Source organism: Cucurbita pepo, chromosome LG12 (assembly GCF_002806865.2).
Source record: "Cucurbita pepo subsp. pepo cultivar mu-cu-16 chromosome LG12, ASM280686v2, whole genome shotgun sequence".
NCBI lineage: Eukaryota > Viridiplantae > Streptophyta > Magnoliopsida > Cucurbitales > Cucurbitaceae > Cucurbita > Cucurbita pepo.
Window position 1 is genome coordinate 6,084,151 of NC_036649.1, and position 25,451 is coordinate 6,109,601.

Genomic DNA, 25,451 nt, shown 5'->3' on the forward strand with positions numbered 1-25,451 from the left:
CATACTAGTCATGATTATATCAAATGGACATAAATATATCTATAGTGAAGGGAGTGCAAATAATAGGCTATAGTGGAGTATCCTAGTAGTTAACGAATGTTGGTTAAAAGGTTAATGAGTTTAGCTGGTTAATCCATGATCTATAGGTCCATTAGGTCCCCTTGCTAGCTCATAACTGACTAAACCTTAGAATAGTGTGACGAGTGAGTTTAAAGCGATCGAACTCAAATTAGGGAATATGTGCTAAATATATTTAACCACATTTTGATTTAATTACGAATTAAACAAAATAAGAGAATTTGAGATATTTAAATAAGATTTAAATATTTTAATTATGAATAGGGATTCATAACCCATGTGTGAAATTGATTGGGATTGACATTTGATTTAAGGTTAAATATTAATTAAATTGTTTAATTAATCCTTTAATATTATTTTGACTTGAAATTAATTATTTAAATTAATGGTTGAATTAAAATAGAGAAAGTGTTGACTCGAATTATAGTCAAAATGTTGACTTGTCAGTGGAATATTGAATGTCAATATATGGTTTAACAAACTTGCATATTTGCCTCTAATTCCACAAATTTGAGTGGAATTTTGAGTGTCAAAATTTGATAATCTCAAATTCTCACGAATATGCAAATCTCACTATATTAATAGAGCGATGAAGGTACATGAAAAGTCTCCTCCAAAAAATTTTGAGAAAATCTCTCAAAACTCTCTCTTTACATATACTAAATTCCTATCAAATTTAGTCACTCACTGTATTCCACAATCTCGTTCTAAGGCCGGAGAATAGTAGGAAAGATACTAGTGGTGGTTCGAAACCAGTTTGTGAGGAAAAAGGAATTTGAATTACAAAAGGTTGGAGAATAGTAGGGAAGACACTAATGGTGGTTCGAAACTGGTTCGTGAGGAAAATGAATTTAAACTACAAAATGTTAGTATTCAAACTCATTGAGTTTTAATGCTTTTGAACATGCTAGCTGATTTATTATAATTGATGTACTTAGAGTGCCTAATATCCAAATTGGTTCGTCATGTGTTATATTAACACCATCAGTTCAAAGGCTCAAGGTCCAGCTGAACATGGTGTCTAAATCCAACCAAACCAAAAGTAACCTCGCTAGATGAAAGTCGACCAAAAGTAACCTCTCCACGACCCAACCACGACCCAGCTTAAATTCTGGTCGTGTTGGTGGTGGTCAAAGTTCTAGCCGTGGTTCATAGCATCTCTATGGCAACCAAGAGCCGGGATCCTTCAATCAAGCTACTCAGCAAGGAATGGAAGGAAATAGAGTAGGGAGAGGAGGTAGAGAGAGTCAACAAGGTGGAACTCCATTGCCATTGATAGGATCTCCTTTTGGACCTTTAGGAATTTCTCCGCCCGGACCAATGCAGCCACTTACTCCTGGCATGTCACCCGGTTCAGGCCGACCAGGCGTTTCTTCAAGTGTAGCTGGGCCGGGTTTCAATAACTCTGAACCAGTGGGGCGGGGTGCTCAACCTGATAAAAATCCTAGTGGTTTTGTGGATGTTGATTGGGCTGGTGACGTGAACGACAGACGCTCCACAAGAGGTTTTTGTTTTACAGCAAGCTCTGCTGCAATTTCATGGTGTAGTAAAAAGCAAAGCACCGTTGCTTTGTCAAGTTGTGAAGCAGAATATGTAGCTGCTACAATGGCTACTCAAGAATATTTGTGGTTCAGGAGGCTTAGTCAAGAAATGTGTTATCGCAGGATATTGAATTGCAAGAGCAGAAAATACTTGCTAATGAGCAAGTTGCAGACATATTTACTCAGGCACTTGACAAAGTGAAGTATGAAGTTTTTTTGTAAGGCTCTCGGAGTTATCGAGAAGTAAGCTTGCACAAAGGGAGGATGTCAGAATTTAGTACAACTTATTGCTAGTTTGAATTAATCAAAATATTTGTAATCAGTTAATATTTGGAGAATATATTAGTTATAGAATATATCTTAGATATCGGTGATCAGTAATATTTTTCCCTTATAATTTGATTAGTAGTATATTTTATTTTATTCTCCGGACTGAGTTAATTTACATTTTTTCTTATAGGTATTAGTTGGTAGCTTATATCCTATTTAAACGTTGTGAATATCATTCTTAACTCTGTATTGTTTCCTTGAGTTATAATATTTTCAAATCTATTCACACTTTTGAGTGGTAAATATTATGTCACTTGTTTCAACGGTAGCTAGAGCAGTCATCTAGCCATGATCTGCGTTAGTAGTAACTCTTGTGAACCAATCTATTGATGAGCGGGTGTAACAAGATGTAGAGGTTTATATGATGGTCAAATGGGCACAAATTTTTGTTTTCATTTCATTTGTAATGTGATATGTCACATGTAATGAAAACACGTCACATATAAAAGTTATAGTTTTCCTCAACCCCTTCTATTGGAGAGGAGTTATAGAGAGCAAGAGATGGGGGCGGGGATCCCTTGGTTCCTTGCGGGGAACTTTCTCGGTTTTTGTTTGCAATAATAATACTAATTTTCGTCTCTCTCTACACCTTAATCTACTTTCTGTCGTATTCGGGATGAATTTTTGTATGTTTTCGACCCTTCTCATAGCATGCTAACTCGTTTTTAGATATCTACAGTGTGTACGGAGAATCGTTTTTAGATATCTACGGGTCTCACTCTATTTTAATGCTTTTTATTAGGTTCGTAAGAAAGCAAAGGAGAAGTTGATCACATGGGAATGCAGACTAATCACGTGGATTTCTCAACCTTCACACATGAATTAGTGTCAAATCCAAAACAGTTTCAACACAAAATTGATTAAAATAAACAAAGTAAAAGGAATATATTTATTTAGTTGCCAAAAAAAGGTTAACTTATTTGAGCTTTCTTCATGCTCCAAGCACTCAGTTTTGTGATGGTTACACTCTCTGTTCCATTGTTGAAAGCATAGAGACCAGCTTTGTCTCCAATCGCCAACCTTGGATACACTCTCGCTGTGATGCAACCCTTCCCTTTCGATCCAAAGCTTTCCACAATTGAGTGATCAATCTGTAAATGTTTCATAAAAAGGGTCAAATTCATCGATCAAGATTTACTATGGTTAGAATCGATAAGCTTTAATAACTATGAATATCGAGACTCGAACATGATAATGCTCCATACGTAAAAAAAAATAATCTCACCAGACTTCTCAACGAAACGTTTTCACGAACTGGGTCTACATCCAAGAATGCTCCATACGTTGTCTTGTCATTATTAGCGTTCAACGAAGACCTGTCCAACGAAAAAAAAACAAAATTCATTCAACGCACGATCGAACAATACGAAACAATTACACATCACGTTGTTCGGCATACCTGCTTTGGTCGCTACACATAAGCACGACATACTTGTCTTGTCCTTTGAATATCCTAAAGAACACCGAAGTGTACTCTTCTAAGTTGTTGGAAGCCAAAACTAGAAGCCCAAATGGACCAACTCCACCCTTGGCAGCTGCTCCCATTTGGCTACAAACCAATTGTGGGTCTTTCCATTCAGCCTTCAGCCTTTGAGCTTTGTTGAAGCTTTTCACTTTGAATGAAACATCAACATCGGCCTGTAATAATAAGAACAATGTCAATAAGAAACCAAACACAAAATCAAACAACCTTAATTAACACAAAATCAGTCACTCACCTGTGCCGCTGTTACACCTTTTACTGCAATTATTGATCCTTTCTTCAATACTTTGTTGGCCAATTTAACTTTGTCTTTTCGAAGTTTTTGAATTTCCATAATTGGCCATTGAATTAGTTGCTTTCCAGATGCATCAAGCCAAACGGCCCTTGGAATTGCCTGCAAAAAGGGAAATATCTATTTAGTCTTAATGTTTTTTAAAATTAATTATTTTACATTTTTTTTTTTCATTTCTTTCTCATTTTTAGCATAGGGTGGACTATAGTCAAAGAACGAGCCGGAAGCAAAGGCATCAATAAATAGCTACATGGGTCCCATTTTCGGTTTCTCTCTAGAATAGGAGAAAAAAGTTCAAGCCGAATCGGGCACTATTTGAGGTGGGAATGGCTCAGCTCCGTTTTATTTTTCCATTGAAACCGAACTTGTAGAAAGCAATATTTAAGTAAATAAAAAAATTATTGTTTTATAATTTTTTTAAAATATAATACCCTATTTCTAAATTTAAAATTTAAAAAATATTTTTTTTAATATAATCCTTTTAAAAATAAAAGTAAATTTTTTATTAAAATAAAGATAAAATTCGAATCTTTCTCTGTTCATGTCGGCCAGAAAGTTTTTTTTTTTTTTTTTTCTTTTTAAAATATTTTTTAATGCTGAAATAAATAGAGTTGTATTATTCAAACATTGACTTTGACTTGTTTACCTGGACGCCGGACCATCCCTTCTTGATATCATCATCAACGCTTGAGGATTCATTCACCCAACCCCACAAAACTCTCCTCTTCTTTTGGCTGTCAAAAAATGTTTTTGAAGCGTAATACTTTCCATAATCATATCTCAATCCTGTGTAGCCTTCGATTGATCCTTTATTCGGAACATAAATATCTTTCTTCAAATCATATGTTCCGACCGTGTAATGATCATGCTTAGTATCATCCAAGCTCACCTTCAGCACGTGTTTTACATGTTTTCCACTCACACTTGTGTCAACACCCGCCTTGCCATTTTTTGCAACAGGGAAGAAATCTGGACACTCCCACATTCCTGTGCCATCGGCATAATGAAGCGGATGATCAACCTAGATATGAAGGACCAAAATGTTCTATTACAAGTTTAAACCAAACATAAATTGAGATAGAGTTTTTAGCTTTCTACCATACCTGATCCCACTTAACAAAATCTTTACTTTGGAACATAATGGCAAGTCCACGAGCGTCAATCTTGCTCCCGATGATGACCCGCCATTCGCCATCGTGACCGAGCCAGGCAGTGGTGGGGTCGCGGAATGAGCTAGAGTTGATATGGTTTTGTGGGGTGGGAGCCATGAGAGGATTCTTTGGGGATTTCACCCATTCTCTAAGATATGGATCAGAGAGATTCTTAGGGACAGCCAAGTTTTGAACTTGTTGGTTTTTAGGGTTAATTCCTGTGTAAAGAATCGCCGGTTTGTCACCGGGGAGAATGGTGGCGGATCCCGACCANAAAAAAAAAAAAAAAAAAAAAAAAAAAAAAAAAAAAAAAAAAAAAAAAAAAAAAAAAAAAAAAAAAAAAACAGAGTAGAGATGAACAAACCATTTGGATCTATGATTGTGTAGACAGTTCCATACCCAAATTGAGATGACAAAGAAAAAGATGGAAACGTTAAGAACAAGAAAAAAAACCGAGAAGAACAAAAATGAAAAAGAAAGCGAGAGAGACAGACCGTTGATCCAATTCTTAGGAGGCTGAAAATGGTAGAAAGTTCTATAAGGCTGTTCATGATGATGAAGAAGAAGGCGAGAAGCTTGAGCTGTATAAAAATGGTGGGAAGCTTGCAGCTTCAAAGCTCCATGGTAGAGCACGAAACAGAGGAAAGAGATGAAGCAGAGAGAGGAGGAAGCCATTGTGATTGGTGAAGAAGATTGAAAATATTGGGTTTATTTCGGTCCCTATTTATAATTAAAAATCTAATCTTGATTGGCCACATTTAGAGAGAGAAAAAGAGGAGAGAGAGAGAGAGAGTGGAAAAAACAAACCCTCCTCAAAGGTGAGTTGGATTGATAAGTCAAATTGTTGAAAAAAACTATTTAAAAAAAATACTTTTATTAGATAATCTGTTTAATACAAAAATTTTAAAATTAATACATTAATTTATGTCGTACACGATACTAAAAGTTAAAAATTTATACGTTATAAAAAATATTAATGGTGTGAAAAGTCGAATCTACCCCTACATGAGCTAGGAGTGTCTTCAGGTCCAAGTTAATGAAGGACAATTCCACGTGATGTGGTGGATTGTAAGAAGTATAGAATAATATAAATATAATAAAATTTGGATATTTTGGACTTTTAATTAAGTGAATTTTTAATTTTAGTAATTTAATACGCTAAAAATAATGAATTTTATAACACAATTAATTCTCCAACATCATAAGTGTTTTTAGTTGACCTTAAAGACCTATAAAAGAAATCCACGTGTCACGACAAATAATTTCTATTTTTTAATTGAGAAATTATGTTTTGTTAAGAAAAATACGTGTAAGTATTATACTTTTCTATTCCTTTAAATTTTTAAATATTTTATGATAAAATTTTAAAAATATTTAAAATTAGTAAGCCAAACTATTAATACCAAAAATATTATTAAAACTTTTAAAATTGGTTTTGAAATATTCTTTAAAGTTTTAATTTTTATTTAATATATTTAGTTTTTTTAACAACGTTAAGAAAAATATCATACTCTTAGTATATAGATGTTTTAATAGGATGATAATTGTAACAATATTTTTGAAGTTTTTAAAAATTTAAGTAAAATTAAAATAAATATATTTTCAAATTTTTTCTAAAAATTTAGGGACTCCATAGTGTAAGTATATGATCCAACCTCCAACATATGGTTGAGGCGCAGTGTCGGCACAGTCATGTCATCCAACACTGTCTTTGAAAGACTCATTTCAAAGGAAGTTGTTGCGAGACTCGCCCTCATTGTGACACATATGTGTCATAGGGTAGCTCACTTAAAACATAGAGCCTACGAATGGTGAAGAGCTGACCCCTACCTCTAGTACAGTACATTTTGAGGTATTTTTAATCCAGCGAGTATAGGAAAAAGCGATTTATACTCTCATTAGAAATCGGGTACCACCCCGAATCAAAAGTCACTAAGCTAGACACTTGTCATCTCCTTGAACAGTTGAGGTACGGATCAACGTAGAAAATATGATTAAAATATTTTAAATTGCAATNGCGAGTATAGGAAAAAGCGATTTATACTCTCATTAGAAATCGGATACCACCCCGAATCAAAAGTCACTAAGCTTGACGCTTGTCATCTCCTTGAACAGTTGAGGTACCAATCAACGTAGAAAATATGATTAAAATATTTTAAATTGCAACGTGAAAAAGGTGTGAATTGACATTTTGAATTTTCAAAAGCAATGTGCTTTATTCTTAAAAGAAATTAATTGATGTGACCTATAGCCTATCGATTTTGATTTTTTTATTCTTACAAAATAAAAAAAAATATATACAGAGGAAAATATAGACGAGTGTTTAGTAACCCCAAAATGTAGGCATATTGAATCGACTACAAAAGTCATTTTCACTCATGCAAATCAAAGAACGAGCCCTCACAAGAGTTCATTATTTACTCAGGATTAAAATCAAGTCGCATATGATTATCTTGTGAAATATTAATGTTCTCCATTAACGGATTTATAAGGAGAGATTAAATATTTTGTGGTCGAATCTTATACAAACTCACTGTATATGATACCTCACTCACATGTATTCACATGAACGATTCAGATCAAATTCTTTGTAACAATTACAAGGTGGGTCGTATCAATAGTGGCACCCAACATTTTTCATATACTATAAACTTTTTAGGTTATTACTTGAACACAGAGGCTTTATGGCATAAATCCCAACACAGAGGTACGTATATGAGCTCGCTTAAGGATTCATGTGCGCCTACATGGGTCGTATAGAAAGAAGTACTACACATCCGATTTTGCCCGAACTAGAATTAGAGACCGAAGTCATGTTATAACTTTATTATAATAAAAGAAAAATGAAGTTAATACACAAATTATAGTAATTAATTTGGGTTGATATGTCTATTTTAAAACACCAAATAATAAATATAAAGTTTGGTAACGTTATAATTTAACAATTGTTGTGTTGTAAAAAGCCCATGAAAGAAGTGATATGGGCCTAACCCTATTAGTATGAAGCCCAATTGGATCCAAATTAGCGAGACCACAAGTTGGAATATGGTAACTATGTACTCAACAACGCTAAATCTGTTTGTAGCGGGATGGTATCAGAGCCACACACCAAGCAGTAGGATGGTATTAGAGCTCGGAAGGGAAAGTCTAAAAAGACAATATCTGCTTGTAGTGGGATGATATCAAAGTCAGACACCAAACAGTGTATCATTGAGAACGCTGAGTCCCCAAGTGAGTGAAAAATTGAACTGGTTAATAGCGATACGTAATGGGTTAAATAATGAATCATAACAGATAATATTTACTAGAGTTGTATGTATATATTTTTTATATGTATATATTTTTGGTTAAACTATTTCCTACCTTATTTATGGAGAAATACTTCAAGTAACCATTTTGCATTTATTTCTTAAATAAGCATTAAAATCTCATAAATGGTAAAAAAGAAAAAAAAAAAAAACTCTAGCAAAAAGTAAAAGTTTTGGGTATCAAATAGTTAAAATTTGTAAGTAAAAGTTTTCTTACCATATATAGAATATGTTTAAGTAAATAAAGGACTCATATTGTAACTTTATTAATTTATGTGCATAAAATCAAAATTATATAGTTTTATATCTTCACATTATATTAAGCGTTTGTTGATTATTATTTCGTGGAACTCAAAAGAAAAAAAAATAAAATTATTCTTCCATAGATTTTAAATTAATTCAAAGAGCTTTGGATGAATTCCACCTTTGAAAATTGGATTTAAGTACACTTTTATCATTATCATTGTAATTTAAGTTGAAAATAAATTATTATTTTTCCCTTTTATAAAAATAAATAAATAAATAATACAATAAGACCCACATGTCTCCCTAAATTTTTGGAACGAAAATCAGCTAAAATTATTGACGACTAGTTTTAAATACGTTAACATCTTATGGGTCTTCTTGCACCCTCTCATGTATTAGGGGAGTCAGAGTCTCGAGAAAATTAGGGTTGTAGCCCTCTATTTAATATGTCCCGAGGAAATTAGGGTCGTACCCCTCTATTCAATATTTTATCATTTTTGTGAGTGATATAATAAAAAAAATCTCAATATTTATTAGAATAATGTAAAAAATAAAAAAAAAAAGTTATGTGATATATATAGTGAAAAAAACAACGAGGAACACGAAAAGGGTAAGAATAAAAATTCAATTCAAAATATTTGATTTTCTTTTATAAAAATTTCAAAATTATAATTATTTGGTGATTTATGGGGTCAAATTGCGAACCAATTGATTATTTAGGCGATTTAATTTTATAATAAATAATTAGCGGGAGAAAAAACACTAGCCGTACGATCTGGTGATTGGGTAAAATAGGGGCCCACGTAAGCAAGTGTCAAAAGGAATTATGCCGCCCTCCTTTCCCTCTCGAGTCAGGCACCGTGAAGGAGTCTACTCCTCACAGACCACTCACGGAATGACACGTGGAATTGTCGGGTCAAGTACGGCTTCGTTGACAGGTCACTCTCACGAGCATGCATGTAGAGAACACCGTGAAAATTACGAACAAATTTTTTTCTGACAAATTTAAAAAAAAAAAAAAAAAATGATGGGATTTGTTTTTATTTTTGTTTTTTTATTTTTATTTTTTGTTTTTTTTTAATAAATTGTAAAAATAATTATAGAATAACAGAAAAAGCAGCGTGCTCCTGAAAGCCATCATTAGCCGTTGACTCTCTTCCTTTGTCATTTCCCCATACATTTCCCACCGTTCGATTAGCCATGTCCCCACCCTCTCATTTTCAACTTTTTTTTTTTTTTAATTTTTTATTTTTTTATAAAAACTTTCAATTAAATTACAATTTTATTATTTTATTTATTAATTAACATAACATATAATATATTATGAAATACTACATTTATTAAAAATTTAAATTCGAATTTGAGTTATAATAAAAATATATAACCAAAATTTTGGGAAACGGTAAAAAGTTTATTTGTGGAATTCAATGAATTTAAAACTATAAAACATAATCCAAATTTGTCCTTTTATCATTTTTTTAATATTTTTAATTATTATTATTATTATTATTATTAATTTGTTCACGTAATTATTAATTTAACGTAAATTGTAAATAAATAATTATTCAATTAGTCAAAATGTTTGAATTAATATCTTTTGTGTTTTTCGTTTAAAACACAATTTTTTAAGAATTGGTGGTAAGTCAAATCTATTTAGTATTTATAAAAAATGCCCACATCTTACTTTTCTTCCAAATTCTGCCCCCACGAAGCAAAGAATTTGAAAATTAGGCACTTAATAGCTAAATTTTCATTGTGTAATAATAACTTACTCTAATTTAAATATTTATTTTAAAAATATTTATTTATTTTTAATAATTTAAATATGGGGAGTAAATTAAGATTAAAAAAAAAAAAAAAANAAAAAAAAAAAAAAAAAAAAAAAAAAAAAAAAAAAAAAAAAAAAGAAGGGGGAATCTTTGGATTAAATATTGAACAATCATTCAATGTGGGACCCACTAGACTTCTGTTATGCCTTCTCGTGAAGCCTCAGTGCTTGTGATTCAGATTTTTATCATTAGCCTCTTTCTCTCTCTTCCAGTCACTTCCCATCCAAATCTGGGCGAGCTCTTTTATCCTCACCCTACGTAAAACCTTGGCTTAATAACCCCCCAATCAAATCGCTCCATTTGGATATATTGCTAATAATTAATTAACCTTTAAGATTAAGATTATTTTTTTTCATTTTTATAAATCAATTTAAATCATTATTCTTTTAGAAAATTTCGTCTACAATATAATAATTTCAAAGATGAAGGATTAAATTGAATTATTTAAATATATTCTAATGTTTATGGGCAAACAAATATAAAGTATTTTTTTCGTCCCTACATTTTAATATATTTATTTTAGTTGTTATAAACCCTAGAAAACAATTATTTAACCCACCGTACACTCGAGTCACATAAGTTGTTTGCAAGTCGTACCCTTTGCTTGAAACGAATGACCTTAATATCGTTTATTTTAAACATAAACTCTAGTGGAATTTTAATCACATCGACAATTCTCTATTCGAACAACGTGTTGTCGTGCTTCTCCTCAAATAGTAATCTATCCGTCAATTGGCTCGTTACATATTGTTGTCAACCTCACGGTTTTAAAAACGCGTGTACTATGGAGAGAGTCTAGCCCTACATCGACCAGTGTCTAGTTTTGATACCATTTGTAACAGCTCAAACTCACCGCTAGCAGATATTGTCTGTTTTAGGCGATTATGTATCATTGTTAGTCTTAAGGTTTTAAAACTATCTATTAGGGAGAGGTTTCCACACCCTTATAGGAAAAACTTTGTTTCCCCCTCCAACCAATGTGGAATCTCGCATACTTACCTTCTCGAGTCTCGAGAGGTCACCAACCATCACAACTCGTTCGGTCATACCATCGAGAACGGGCCCACGTGTTTCTTATCTCATCGAGACTCCCCGAACATCCATCCATCCGGGTTCTATCAAGGCATTGACCCTCTCATGCCCATGTCGTGTCATTTACGGATACCGTATTAGATAACGGGTGTATGTAGCAACCTCCAACACGCGGGTTGGGGCGGAATATTGGCACACCCATGCCGCCCATACTGTCCCTGAAAAACCCATTTCAAAGGAAGTCGTCCGAGACACTCGTCTCGACACACTGGCCCACACTGTGACACACGTATGTGCCCCAGGGTAACTCACTTAGGCCACAAGTCCAAGGGTGGTGGAAAGCTAACACCATGGTACTCTTATAGTACATTTTGAGTCATTTTCAATCTTCCAGACATAACAAACTCTTTCAACGGTTCGATAGAGCTTTACCATGTATTTCTGCTATGATTATTTGACACCCACGACATATTATATATATATATATATTTAATGTAAGAAAAAAAATCCTACATGGTTTAAAGGCAAGAATGAGAAGGAGTTCACGGGACCTAAAAACAAGAGCCAAACTAAGAATCCTAGAAATATTGTCCTTCTTAGGGTACATCCACATATATTCCTTAATTTCTTTTTAAATAATTTATTTAATTATCTCAATTATTCAATTTTTTAATTTTCTCAAATACAAAATTTATTATATGGTCATAAATTATTTAATTATCTCCATTAGTCAAGAAAAAATAAAATAAAATATAATAAATTAAAATAATATTGGAACTTAGGTCAATTTCGGGTGGCCTTGTGTTAGGGGCCACAAAATTAGCCAAACTTTTTGACATAAGAGTCAACTAATGGCATCTTTTTTTCTACTTTGGAGATCGTATTACTCAAGTCATAATCTTTGATTATTAAGCTTTAATAAGTCTTAATGATGTCACTAATCTTTAAAATTAGGGTTTCATTTTCAATCAATAATTTCCTTTCTTAATCCATTATTTGTACTTCAAAAGTTGCCCTAAGTTAAAAAATAATAATAATAAAACCCCACTTGTTCAATTCACGTCAGGATCTCATTCGGTAAATTTGAACTTCGTTTGTGAGATTCCACATCTGTTGGAGAGAGTAACGAAGTATTCCTTATAAAGATGTGAAAATCTCTCCCTAATAGACGCGTTTTGTAACTCGTGAGGCTGATTGTGATAAGTAACGGGTCAAAGTGGACAATACCTGTTAGTAGTGGGATTAGATTATTACAAATGGTATCAGAGACAGTCACTGGATGATATGAGGCACTGGTGGAAGTAAGGCTAGACCCTCTCCATAGTAGACGCGTTTTAAAATTGTGAGACTGACAACAATACGTAATGAGCCAAAACGGACAATATCTGTTAGTGACGGGCTTGGGCTGTTACAAATGGTATTAGAGATGCGAGACAATGGTCAAACTAGGATTAGACCCTCTTCATAGTAGACGCGCTTTAAAACCATGAGACTGACAACGATACGTAATGAGCCAAAATGGACAACTGTTAGTGGTGGGCTTGGGCTGTTACAAATGGTATTAGAGCCAGTCACTGGACAATGCAAGACACTAGGCTCCATAGTAGACGCGTTTTAGAACCGTGAGACTGACAACTATACGTAATGAGCCAAAACGAACAATATCTGTTAGTTGTGGGCTTTGGCTGTTACAAATGGTATCAGAGCCAATCACTAGACAATGCAAGACACTGGTCAAAGTAGGACTAGACCCTCTCCATAGTATACGTATTCTAAGACCGTGAGACTAACAACGATACGTAATGAGCCAAAACGGACAATATCTGTTAGTGGTGAGCTTGGATTTAGGCTATTACAGTTGGTATCAAAGCCAGACAACGAGTTGTGTACCAACGAGGAAGCTGGACTCCCGAGGAGATTATGATATCTACTTAGGGCAAAAACGAAATCTCATACAAAACTTAGTAAGTAGAAATAGCAAAAATTTAGATCGAAGAACTCGAAACATTTAAAACTAGAAAAGTATTACACGACTTTGGATCGGATCGTGGTCGGATGATGATGGATTACACTAGATGTGACAAAAAAAAATAATGAGAAGGAAAAAAAAAAAAAGTAAAAATAATAATGAATGAAATTTGATTCAATTGCATGGAAACATAATAATGATGAGGAGTTTGATTTCTTGGAAGGTATGAAAATATGCATAATATTCAAACCATATTCATACTGTCCNATCAGAGACAGTCACTGGATGATATGAGGCACTGGTGGAAGTAAGGCTAGACCCTCTCCATAGTAGACGCGTTTTAAAATTGTGAGACTGACAACAATACGTAATGAGCCAAAACGGACAATATCTGTTAGTGACGGGCTTGGGCTGTTACAAATGGTATTAGAGATGCGAGACAATGGTCAAACTAGGATTAGACCCTCTTCATAGTAGACGCGCTTTAAAACCATGAGACTGACAACGATACGTAATGAGCCAAAATGGACAACTGTTAGTGGTGGGCTTGGGCTGTTACAAATGGTATTAGAGCCAGTCACTGGACAATGCAAGACACTAGGCTCCATAGTAGACGCGTTTTAGAACCGTGAGACTGACAACTATACGTAATGAGCCAAAACGAACAATATCTGTTAGTTGTGGGCTTTGGCTGTTACAAATGGTATCAGAGCCAATCACTAGACAATGCAAGACACTGGTCAAAGTAGGACTAGACCCTCTCCATAGTATACGTATTCTAAGACCGTGAGACTAACAACGATACGTAATGAGCCAAAACGGACAATATCTGTTAGTGGTGAGCTTGGATTTAGGCTATTACAGTTGGTATCAAAGCCAGACAACGAGTTGTGTACCAACGAGGAAGCTGGACTCCCGAGGAGATTATGATATCTACTTAGGGCAAAAACGAAATCTCATACAAAACTTAGTAAGTAGAAATAGCAAAAATTTAGATCGAAGAACTCGAAACATTTAAAACTAGAAAAGTATTACACGACTTTGGATCGGATCGTGGTCGGATGATGATGGATTACACTAGATGTGACAAAAAAAAATAATGAGAAGGAAAAAAAAAAAAAGTAAAAATAATAATGAATGAAATTTGATTCAATTGCATGGAAACATAATAATGATGAGGAGTTTGATTTCTTGGAAGGTATGAAAATATGCATAATATTCAAACCATATTCATACTGTCCTCTTCAAATATTTATTTATTTATTTATTTATTTATTTATTTATTTTGTTTACTTTAGGGTAAGAGAGAAGGGAAAGGTGATAGTGATTAAACCTTAGGGTAAGTAGAAAAAAATTGTCCTACTTTTTCTCTTATTCAATTAAAGGAAAAAGAATTTCGAGAAAAAAAAAACCCTAAGTTTCTACCCTAAACTTAACCTAGCGTGTTCGGTTTTTACTTTAACCTTTTCTCTTTTTTCGTTCCCGTAAAAAAGAAAATCAGGTAAGGGTAAAAATGTATGCTTCTAACGCGAACAAACGAGCAGATAACTTAATCTTTGAGCTATGTTCGTATCTGTATGACATGTTTTTTTTTTAATACATGTTGACATTCTCGTCTTTATATTAAAGTTTTAACATTTTTACGCGCACTTATTTTTAAGAGTATTATTGAGTTGAATTGAGTCTCATTCAGACATTTTTTAACTAATTTTTTTTAGTTGGTTCAGNTAACAACGATACGTAATGAGCCAAAACGGACAATATCTGTTAGTGGTGAGCTTGGATTTAGGCTATTACAGTTGGTATCAAAGCCAGACAACGAGTTGTGTACCAACGAGGAAGCTGGACTCCCGAGGAGATTATGATATCTACTTAGGGCAAAAACGAAATCTCATACAAAACTTAGTAAGTAGAAATAGCAAAAATTTAGATCGAAGAACTCGAAACATTTAAAACTAGAAAAGTATTACACGACTTTGGATCGGATCGTGGTCGGATGATGATGGATTACACTAGATGTGACAAAAAAAAATAATGAGAAGGAAAAAAAAAAAAAGTAAAAATAATAATGAATGAAATTTGATTCAATTGCATGGAAACATAATAATGATGAGGAGTTTGATTTCTTGGAAGGTATGAAAATATGCATAATATTCAAACCATATTCATACTGTCCTCTTCAAATATTTATTTATTTATTTATTTATTTATTTATTTATTTTGTTTACTTTAGGGTAAGAGAGAAGGGAAAGGTGATAGTGATTAAACCTTAGGGTAAGTAGAAAAAAATTGTCCTACTTTTTCTCTTATTCAATTAAAGGAAAAAGAATTTCGAGAAAAAAAAAACCCTAAGTTTCTACCCTAAACTTAACCTAGCGTGTTCGGTTTTTACTTTAACCTTTTCTCTTTTTTCGTTCCCGTAAAAAAGAAAATCAGGTAAGGGTAAAAATGTATGCTTCTAACGCGAACAAACGAGCAGATAACTTAATCTTTGAGCTATGTTCGTATCTGTATGACATGTTTTTTTTTTAATACATGTTGACATTCTCGTCTTTATATTAAAGTTTTAACATTTTTACGCGCACTTATTTTTAAGAGTATTATTGAGTTGAATTGAGTCTCATTCAGACATTTTTTAACTAATTTTTTTTAGTTGGTTCAGGTTTTTTTAATTATTTATTCAAAATTTTGTTTTTAATAAAAGTAAAATGTAAATTACATTTTTAGATGGTTAAAAATTAGGGTTATTGAAGAATAAATAATAAAAAAAATGGAAATAAAATAAACATATGTATATACATAAAAGTTCAAGAGTTGGAGATTAGCGGACTCGAACGATTGATATCTGCCACTGGGTAAACCACTACCGCTTAGGCCCCTGACTAGTTCTACCATAGAGACCAACGATAGACAATAACTACTCCCGAACACAGCTTACAATTTTCATCATACTGTGCTCTCCAAAGAACAATTCTTCTCAAAATCTCAAAAGGTACTGAGAGTTGGAATCCCATTCTCTTTGAACTCAATACAACTCAAATAAGTTTATTATAATCTAATCCAAACTAAACGGTAAGGGTTAGGTTTAAATTCTTCGGACTTTCAAGTCATCTTATTTTTTTTAACATCAATAATTTTTTAAATTCGATATAACATCTCGATAATATATATTTTATCTAATTAAGTTAAAATCTCTCGAGAAAAATAACACAAATTTATAAATAANTTGTGGCTGCTGGAACTGAAAAGGAGCGAGTGATCTCTGGAGAAGATGCTGTAAGTACACTACAATCTGTTCTATTCAATACTAACTTTATCATTGTTTTAACTATTCACCTTTTGTGATTACCTTACACACACAGAGACCCTTCTTCCATTCTCATCCATATCTCTCTTTCTCTCTCCTCTTTTTTTTTTCTCTCTCTTACTTTCTCTCTCTTCATTTTTTTTTCTCTCTCTAGAATTTGAAGAACTGGGTTTTGTATATTTTTTTTTTTGGGTTTTAAATCGTATGAAAAAAAGTTCAAATTTTGAGTTGTTTCTCTTTCTCTCTCTTAAAAACAGCAGCCTGCTTGTTTCTTTTGAGCTTTCAAAAAAAAACTAAAAGTTGTCTCTTTGGTTGTAGCCAAATCCAACCCCTGAATGCAGTAATAAACAGCTTACATATCCTTATAACCTTCAAAAANTTCGATTTTTGTTTGTTCTTGTTCGTGTTCTTGTTCTTTGTCGGGTTAGATCTGTTTTTTGCTGTCTCATGTGGAAGAATTTTGGAATAATTTCAAATCACTGATATAGAAGAGGAAGAAGAAGAAGAAGAAGAAGGGATTCAGATGATGATGAAAGGGAATTTTTTGTCTCAACAACAACATCAACAACACCAAGTTTTAATGGATGAAAATTTGTCCAATTTGACTTCTGCATCTGGTGAAGCTACTGCTAGTGTTTCTTCTGCTAATCACTATTTTGATCCTCAATCCCAACACCCGCCGCCGCCGCCGCCACCGCCTCCGCCTCCTCCTCCGAAGAAGAAACGCAACCTCCCCGGAAACCCCGGTATGATTTCTCTTTAGCTCTGATACCATGTTGGAGTTTCGTCCTCCTTCATCCAGGTTAATTAAGTCGATGAATTACATCAAAAAGCAAACTTTTTTATTCATTTCGGGTTCTGGGTTACAACAAATCTAATCTTTTCCTTCGTATTCGGTTCGAGTTACAGTAAATTTAGCGTTTTTATTCATCCCGACTTCTGGGTTACAATAAATCTAATCTTTTTATTCATATCAGGTTCGAGTTATAGTAAATTTAACATTTTTATTCATCTCGACTTCTGGGTTACAATAAATCTCTAATCTTTTCATTCATTTCCGGTTCGAGTTATAGTAAATTTAACGTTTTTATTCATCTCGACTTCTGGGTTACAATAAATCTCTAATCTTTTCATTCATCCGGATTTGAATTACAATAAATTTAACATTTTTATTCATAAGGATTTTGAGCGGACAACAAATCTAACATTTTTATCATATGGGTCGAGTTATTTTCATTCATTAGGGTTCTGGGTTGCAATAAATTTAATATTTTTATTCATCGAGCTACTAAAAATCTAATCTTTTTTTCATACGGGTTCGAGTTATTCTCATTCATCTGGAATCTGGGTTACACTAAATTCAACGTTTTTATTCATTCGGGGTTCTGGGTGATCCATAATTGAAGGTTTTGATTGATTTGGACACAGACCCAGATGCGGAAGTGATAGCATTATCGCCGAGAACACTAATGGCGACGAATCGATTCGTATGCGAGATCTGCAACAAAGGGTTTCAAAGAGATCAGAATCTTCAACTACATAGAAGAGGACACAATCTACCATGGAAGCTGAAGCAAAGATCAAACAAAGAAGTGGTGAAGAAGAAGGTATATGTGTGCCCAGAGAGCAGCTGCGTCCACCATGACCCATCAAGAGCCCTTGGAGACCTCACAGGTATCAAAAAGCACTTCTACAGAAAGCATGGCGAAAAGAAGTGGAAATGCGATAAGTGTTCTAAGAAATATGCTGTTCAATCTGATTGGAAAGCTCACTCCAAAATCTGTGGCACTAAGGAGTACAGATGTGACTGTGGAACACTGTTTTCAAGGTAATTATTAATTAATTATGTTTTTAATTCATTAATTACACTATTATTATGCTATAATTGTCTAATTATTCCCTTTAATTAATAAAATTCATTAAAAAAAATTTGAATANAAAAAAAAAAAAAAAAAAAAAAAAACAGCTCTTCTAAATTTGTCTTATTTTTTGTGTTTTTTTTTGAAGAAAATTATGTTTCTCTCTCATGCAGGAGAGACAGTTTTATAACTCATAGAGCTTTCTGCGATGCATTGGCGGATGAAAGTGCAAGATCAGCTATGGCGTTAAACCCGCTAATTTCTTCTTATAATAATAATAATAATAATTTTGTTATTAAACGGGACTTTAGTAATGGTAACAATATGAGGGCGGAGATTCCACCGTGGCTACACTCGAATGATCTTCGAGGGGAAATTTTTATTGGGAGTTGTCAAGACGAGCATCCGCACCAGAATCATGAAACCCTAAACCCGAACGGGCACGGGCACGGACACGGGTGCGGGGCGAGTATTGGACTTCCTCCTCCTTCTTCATATCAGTGTTCTTCGGTTTCTTCTCCTCATATTTCAGCCACTGCATTGCTGCAGAAGGCAGCTCAAATGGGTGCCACCATGAGTAGTACCACTACCACGAGTGGCTCTATGCAAAGGCCCCACAAGATGGTTCACGTGTCTACAGGTGCATGTTTCTATTTTCTTTTGCTTTTTTGTATTCTTTATTGCTCTATAATTCTCGAGTTAATCTTTCGTTCGTGTTTTTTCTTTTACTCGTTCGTATGTCTACCAACTCAGGGATATGGGTTTTCTAAAAATACAGATTCGAACAATTTGATTAACTTAACCTTACTACGGTTTAAGTTGGGTTATGAAATTATTTGGGTTAGGTTCATATAAATGAAAACGGTATGGATTCGATTAGTTCCCTGAAACCCCTTTACTCGAGACTTGAAAATTAGTAAAAATTTTCATAAATTTAGTAGCTTCTCGAGTTATTTAAATTTTTTATATTTTTAATTATTTATAATAAATTCGAAAGCTTAAGCTGATGGGTTACGGTATGACAGGTGATTATGGGCAGATCGGAGGAGGAGCGGTGAGTTGTAGTAGTAGTTGTACTGATTACGGGCACAAAGCTGCGGCGGTTTCAGCTTCGGAACCTGCCACTTTTCTTCACGACATGATAAATTCCCTCTCTTCTGCTTCGGCTTCTCATCCCTTCCTACAAGATTCCTCCTTTAACGACGTCACGGCGTTCCCCGCCATGCATCACCACATCGTCCCCGCTACTGCCACCACCACGGTCACCGCCGCTTCGGGCGGTCGAAGCGACGGTTTAACGAGGGATTTTTTGGGGCTTCGCCCTCTTTCCCATGGAGATATTCTAAGCCTTACTGGTTTTGGGAACTGCATTGTTCCTAATTCCTCCAATCTTCAAAGTCAAATCCAGAAGCCATGGCAGGGTTAGATTCTTATTACAAGAGATGAACAACATTTTTATTTTCTCAGCTGTTTTTTTTTTTTTTTTCACGTAAATTACTTTATGGAATGTTCATCATTTGTAAGCTTAATTATTGTCACCTTTATTTTATATGAAAAGAATATTTCATATCTTAATTAGGGTTAAATCATAATATATAAACTTTATATCATGAAACTATGTAAATATTTCGACTCGGTTATAATCATATAAATCGATCTTCCAAACTCGAGAAACAAACCGTCGTCATTTCCAAATTCGGGAAACAAACGTTATCGCTCATTCATTTCGTAAACTCGGTAAAGCGGTATCTCTTATTGAGAACATCTCTCCGTTCATGAAAAATGACTTGTGTTATTCTTCGTTGAGTAGTGGTTGAAAATGTTAAAGTTTCTTAGAAGATAATCAGTGTCGGTGGTACTTTGAGATTATCGATGGTTGAGTTTGATAGAATTTATGGGTAGAATTTATATTACTTTTATTTAACTTATGGTTTGTCCATTAAATTGTTGTCGACTTTTTACTCTATTCTATTATCTAACATGAGTCCGTTTAATATTCCATCATGGTTGGTGTTCGGTTAGCATTTTCGACCAAAAATTTTCGTAATATTTCATTGATATTATTAAAAAGAAAGGGAAAGAAAGAAAGATTGTTTTGTAATGAAGAAAATAACCTAATAAGGATTGCTTAAGAATAAAGTAAATAGAGATTTTAGACATAAAGCCTAATACTAACTCATTTTTTACATTGTAATTATAAACAATTCTTTTTAGCAAAGAAATAATGTAAAATTTACACGGCTTGAAATAGATTTTCACACTTTTATAAATTAAAAAAAAAATTAGCTGAGAATCTCACAATCCACCCCCTTTGTAGCCGGTGTCTAGCTTTGATACCATTTCTAATATCTCACTATCTACCTTCTTTGGGGACCCAACGTTCTCGTTGTACATACTTCGATGTCTGGCTCTGATACCATTTGTAATAGCTCACAATCCATCCTCGTTGGGGATCTAGCGCCCTCGCTAGTACACCGTCCAATGTCTAACTTTGATATCATTTGTAATAACTCAAGTCCACTGCTAGCAAATATTGTCTGCTTTGACTCCTTACATATTATCGTCAATCTCATAGTTTTTAAAATGCATCTATTAAGGAAAGATTTTTACATTTTTACACCCATACAGTGAATGCTTCGTTTTCCTTTCTATCTGATGTGAGATTTCACACACTCTCTTAAAATTTTCCTCCAAATTATTAGAATTTTCCATTTATGAAAATATCATGTTTTTACTATTCCATTCACATGCCTCATTCTCTTAGAGATTAGCCTTCACATGTCTGTCCCTATCCCCTCTGAGACTCTGACCTTGGAAACAATGCCCTTTCTCTCTCATGCCCAAAAATGTAATTTCCCTCACATAGATAGCCAAAATGATGATGAAAACACAGGGACAGATGGTGGGATAATGGGCTGGGTTGGGCCTAGATGGCCCAACACTTGCACACTTCCCAAACCCAAATGTCTTGTCTTTACTGGTCTTCGTGGCCCTGTCTGCTATTCCTCTCTCTTTCCTGTCTCCCTGGTTCACTCATATATACATACATATATATATACACACACATACATATAAAAGCTGCTGGCATTGGGTTTGTTTTGTTTCAAACAAACATAATCCTCCAAAAACCAGTTGACTTCGATCATTCTTTCCCTCCTTTGCCTTTTATGTTAATCATTTTACCTTTTTTCATTGATTCTTCAAATATCCCATCTGGGAAAGAACCAAATTCAAAGTTTCAAACCAAAAAATCCATTCATTCTCATCATTTTCTATATACTTTTCCTTTTCCCACACCTTTTTTCTCAGCAACCAAACAACAGCTACAAACACAAAACAGCAGTTTCCCTTCTGATAAAGGGAAATGAATCACATGTCTCAACCTTGTATACGTCCTTCCTATGGACCACAGAGTCTCTTTACAGACGACATTATTGAAATTATCGATGAAATGCAGAAACGATGATAAAAAAAATGTTCCGAGTATAATAATGATGGAACGGTATGACATCGAGATGTAAAATGCATCCTGCGAACTAAATAGATCTGGCCAGCTCTTATTATTTTAGCACCATGGCTATGGCTGAAGCCTAAGGGTTGGGGTTTATACATTATGTCTCCCTAACAAAATTACAAAGAGGGGGGGGAAAAAGTCCAAAAACATTATTGGGATTTGTTGGTGTGAGGTGCAGAACAGGAGGGGCATCATTTTGGAGGGTGTTTGGAATCATCCTTCTGGTCTTGTTTTGATCCTGCCAAAGCTGCAGTTGCTGCTGCTGTCATGGCAGCCGTGGCTGCACCTAACTTTACGCCACCTGCAGCTTTCATTGCACCAGCGATTTTAGCAAACGCTGCAATTCCTCCAACAAGTACAGCTCGCAAGGCAACAGTGGGTTTTATTGCCATGTTTAGGGCTTTGGGTTTAGAGTTTTCTGCAGTTTGAACAGTTACAATCTTAGGGGCGCAGCTTTGGACGTGATACAAAAATGGGTACCTAATAATGCTCAAGTACTACATGGTGTACTGCTCTTGGCATTCAGGAGATGTGTCTCTGAGTTTAATAAATTGTAAATCAATAAATGTTCTGCAACAATTTACGATTATTCTTGTGTACAAAATCTGAGTGCAATATTCAACAAACTAAAACACAAATCTGCCACAAAAAATGACTACACATCAACATAGAGTTGCACTCACTATATTGATGCTCCACTTATGCTAATGACCCATAACCTTCTAACTTTCACAGATGCCCATCCCAAAGCCAGACACAGAAATCAAGAGTTTTAAGATTGTTTGTTAACCATTTGGTTTTTTAAAATTAAGATTACTTTTTTGTTTTTCGCAAAATCCAACCCTAAGTTTTGAAAATTAAGAATTAGTAAATTTTAGAAACTTGTTTTTGTTTTTGGATTCTAGACATGAACTCAAGTGTTTATTTAGGAAAATATGAAAACCATTGCTAAGACAGGTGAGAAAACAAAGCAAAATTGTTATCAAATGGGACTAAATTGTTAAATTTTGGTCAAAATACCAATTTGATTCTTGAAGAATCAAGGTTATGTCTGGTAAGTCATTGAACTTTATAAAATTTCTAGCAAATTAGATCTTTGCATTTACTACTTTATCTCAATCAGAACTCTTAGACTTTGTTTCATAACTATTTAATTTTTGTTTTGTTATCTACTTTCAAAGAGTCATCAAAATCCAAGCGAAATTTTGAAAATAAAAAATAAAAAATAAAAAATTAAGAACTTGTTTTTGTTTGTGAATCCAATCATAACTCAATAGATAAGACACAAATTACCATAAAAAGGTTAACGGTTCAATCTTTCATTCCCACAATTGTTGGATTTATTAGAAAGTCTATAAGATACAAAATAGAAAGTGTAAAGATTTAATAGACACTTCTTTAAATTTATGGATTTATTAGAAACAAAGTCAAAGACTTACTAGAAATAAAACTTAAATTTTTAACCTAAGGCTTGAATTCCCAGACCCATGGAAGTATCTCCAAAGTTCCCAACATCTCAAGGCCTTGTCACTTGAGCATCCTCGCCCTCGGCAATACTAGTAACTTTGGGTGAAGCCCTCATCTATGTGAATACTAGTTTAGGAGTTCAAATACAATTCTAGTAAATTTGACAATCCAATCACATTTCCAAGCGCTCCAATTCTGAACTAATTGCCCTCCTGAACATGTCATTATGATAAAACCAGAAAGTCTTTATCACGTCGAGAATGCTGTTCATTCTCTAAAATGTTGAAAAGACATAAAACATAGTGAGGCACATCCAGTACGCACACCAAGAGTGCCTAAATCAGTAGGCTTCCACTTGTGTTGAGTCATTGACAATGTAACTGGTTATTTCACTATATATCAAATTATTGATTAACCCTTTTCATAGACTAAAATGCAAGTTAACAACATTAAAGAAGTCATCAGTTTCTTCATTCTCAACAACCATCCAACTCAACCCCAATAAGTATTTGATAATAAACACCGAAAGAAAANAAAAAAAAAAAAAAAAAAAAAAAAAAAAAAAAAAAAAAAAAGGAAAAAGAGTGAAAGGGGAGAAGAAAGTACCAGATAGAAACACCGTCACTTTTCAGTTAGAGCCTTAGCTTGCAGCAGCTGGTCTCCCAGAAAACAGACTTCAGAAGACTTTTGCTCACAATATCCTCCCTTCAGTTTTCTTAGAAGCCAGCCCTCTAGGCAAACGGTAAGAATGTGAAATTAACACTTGAATGAAAGAACATATGCTCTAAATATTACAGAACGGAGAAGAATTCAAGAAAGAACTCCATTTCCACGTTGAAGCCGCGAGATAAACGGTGGAAGACCAATGTTAGAACTAAAACGTACCCTAATCATACATTCTGTGAACAAGCAATTCCGACCATGGTCGCATGGTTAAAAGGTACGTAATCTAGTAATCTAGCATGAAGCAGAGAAATAACAGAATCAAGACGTTTTCTCCCACTAAATCCACAGGGAGGGTGCAAAAAACGAATACAGGGGTTTAAAATTTAGATGCAGGATTAAATTTCTCCTAGCCCATCAATTTAAGGCCTTCGAATTAGTGGTGACCTTTTCAAACCATTGTAATGTAATTATCTCTTCAATAAACATAGATTTCTCCTCACTAGGGCTTCTACAAATTTCACAAGTAGAACTACGAATTCTGATTCCTTTCTACTTTCTAATCCATATATCCGTATTCAGCAGAACAATCATGAAAATGGACAAGCAACCCCAAAAAAGAACGCGGCGGCAGACAAAATAGAACAGCTAAAAGAATTCACTCAGTTTAAAACAAATAAGATCTGAAAATTGGGGGAACATACGTACGTACCAATGTTACGTTAATCCGCGTGGCGAAGATGGAATATGACCAAGATCAGAACGAGAGCAAGTATAGAGAGAGAGAAACAGTAGCCGGAATCGGAAACACAGATCACAGGGCGGAAGCAAATGACGGAGGGAAATGAAATAAAGAAAAAATGGGAGAAGAAACTCCAGCCAGAGGTGAGAATCTAGGGAAGACCGACTAGCACGGAGANTTTTTTTTTTTTTTTTTTTTTTTTTTTTTTTTTTTTTTTTTTTTTTTTTTTTTTCATTTTACTAAAATAAAATTAAAAATATTAAATAATATCCTTTACAAAAAATAATTATATCTTTTAGAAAATATATATTCAATAGGCCAAGCCAGCCCATGGGTTAACACTAGGGCTTGGGCTAGCCTAATCCAAACCCAAACAATGTAAAAAACTATTGGGCTTGGGCCAGCCTAATGAAACCCAAAAATGTATGAAACTATTGGGCTTGGGCCAGCCTAATGAAACCCAAAATGTGTGAAACTATTGGGCTTGGGCCAGCCTAATGAAACCCAAAATGTGTGAAACTATTGGTCTTGGGCCAGCCTGATAAAGCCCAAACAATGTGAACCTATTGGGCTTGGGCCAACCTAATGCAAAACCAAACAAAGTCAGAAACTATTAGGCTTGGGCCAGCCTAATCCAAAC

At 34.1% G+C, this 25,451-nt stretch overlaps 3 protein-coding genes and 1 long non-coding RNA gene across 5 annotated transcripts; 1 reads left to right on the forward strand and 3 right to left on the reverse strand.

Moving 5' to 3' along the window:
* Nucleotides 1-2,730: 2,730 nt before the first annotated feature.
* Nucleotides 2,731-5,142, reverse strand: LOC111806389 (beta-fructofuranosidase, insoluble isoenzyme CWINV1-like). The gene is made up of 6 exons (XM_023691681.1): nt 4,828-5,142; nt 4,371-4,745; nt 3,668-3,826; nt 3,349-3,587; nt 3,175-3,265; nt 2,731-3,040 (listed from the first exon to the last, which is right to left on the reverse strand). Exons 1-6 carry the CDS (start codon nt 4,990-4,992, stop codon nt 2,861-2,863), a joined length of 1,209 nt encoding a protein of 402 aa, XP_023547449.1. The 5' UTR covers nt 4,993-5,142; the 3' UTR covers nt 2,731-2,860.
* An 11,809-nt stretch (nt 5,143-16,951) lies between these two features.
* On the forward strand, nt 16,952-20,000 carry LOC111806391 (protein indeterminate-domain 7-like). The gene is made up of 4 exons (XM_023691683.1): nt 16,952-17,312; nt 17,995-18,394; nt 18,599-19,065; nt 19,451-20,000. The coding sequence occupies exons 1-4, from the start codon at nt 17,090-17,092 to the stop codon at nt 19,849-19,851; spliced, it is 1,491 nt and encodes a 496-aa protein (XP_023547451.1). The 5' UTR covers nt 16,952-17,089; the 3' UTR covers nt 19,852-20,000.
* Nucleotides 20,001-21,874: 1,874 nt separating this feature from the next.
* On the reverse strand, nt 21,875-22,357 carry LOC111806392. Its single transcript, XM_023691684.1, has one exon. It carries the CDS (start codon nt 22,329-22,331, stop codon nt 22,131-22,133), a length of 201 nt encoding a protein of 66 aa, XP_023547452.1. The 5' UTR covers nt 22,332-22,357; the 3' UTR covers nt 21,875-22,130.
* A 20-nt stretch (nt 22,358-22,377) lies between these two features.
* On the reverse strand, nt 22,378-24,982 carry LOC111806393. 2 transcript variants are annotated; one of them, XR_002816800.1, is made up of 3 exons: nt 24,782-24,982; nt 24,013-24,137; nt 22,378-22,476 (listed from the first exon to the last, which is right to left on the reverse strand). It is a non-coding gene; the product is annotated as an uncharacterized LOC111806393 (long non-coding RNA). The 2 variants fall into 2 exon arrangements; XR_002816801.1 differs by lacking the exon at nt 22,378-22,476 and adding an exon at nt 23,262-23,618.
* Nucleotides 24,983-25,451: the final 469 nt, after the last annotated feature.

Coding starts and splice junctions, on each gene's coding strand:
- LOC111806389 (XM_023691681.1), bottom strand. CDS start 4,992: ATGGCTCCCACCCCACAAAACCATATCAACTCTAGCTCATTCCGCGAC. Junction 3,827..4,370: donor AGGGATGGTCCGGCGTCCAG/GTAAACAAGTCA, acceptor CCCTTTTTGCAG/GCAATTCCAAGGGCCGTTTG. Junction 3,588..3,667: donor AAGGTGTAACAGCGGCACAG/GTGAGTGACTGA, acceptor TTATTATTACAG/GCCGATGTTGATGTTTCATT.
- LOC111806391 (XM_023691683.1), top strand. CDS start 17,090: ATGATGATGAAAGGGAATTTTTTGTCTCAACAACAACATCAACAACAC. Junction 17,313..17,994: donor CAACCTCCCCGGAAACCCCG/GTATGATTTCTC, acceptor ATTTGGACACAG/ACCCAGATGCGGAAGTGATA. Junction 18,395..18,598: donor TGTGGAACACTGTTTTCAAG/GTAATTATTAAT, acceptor TCTCTCATGCAG/GAGAGACAGTTTTATAACTC.
- LOC111806392 (XM_023691684.1), bottom strand. CDS start 22,331: ATGGCAATAAAACCCACTGTTGCCTTGCGAGCTGTACTTGTTGGAGGA.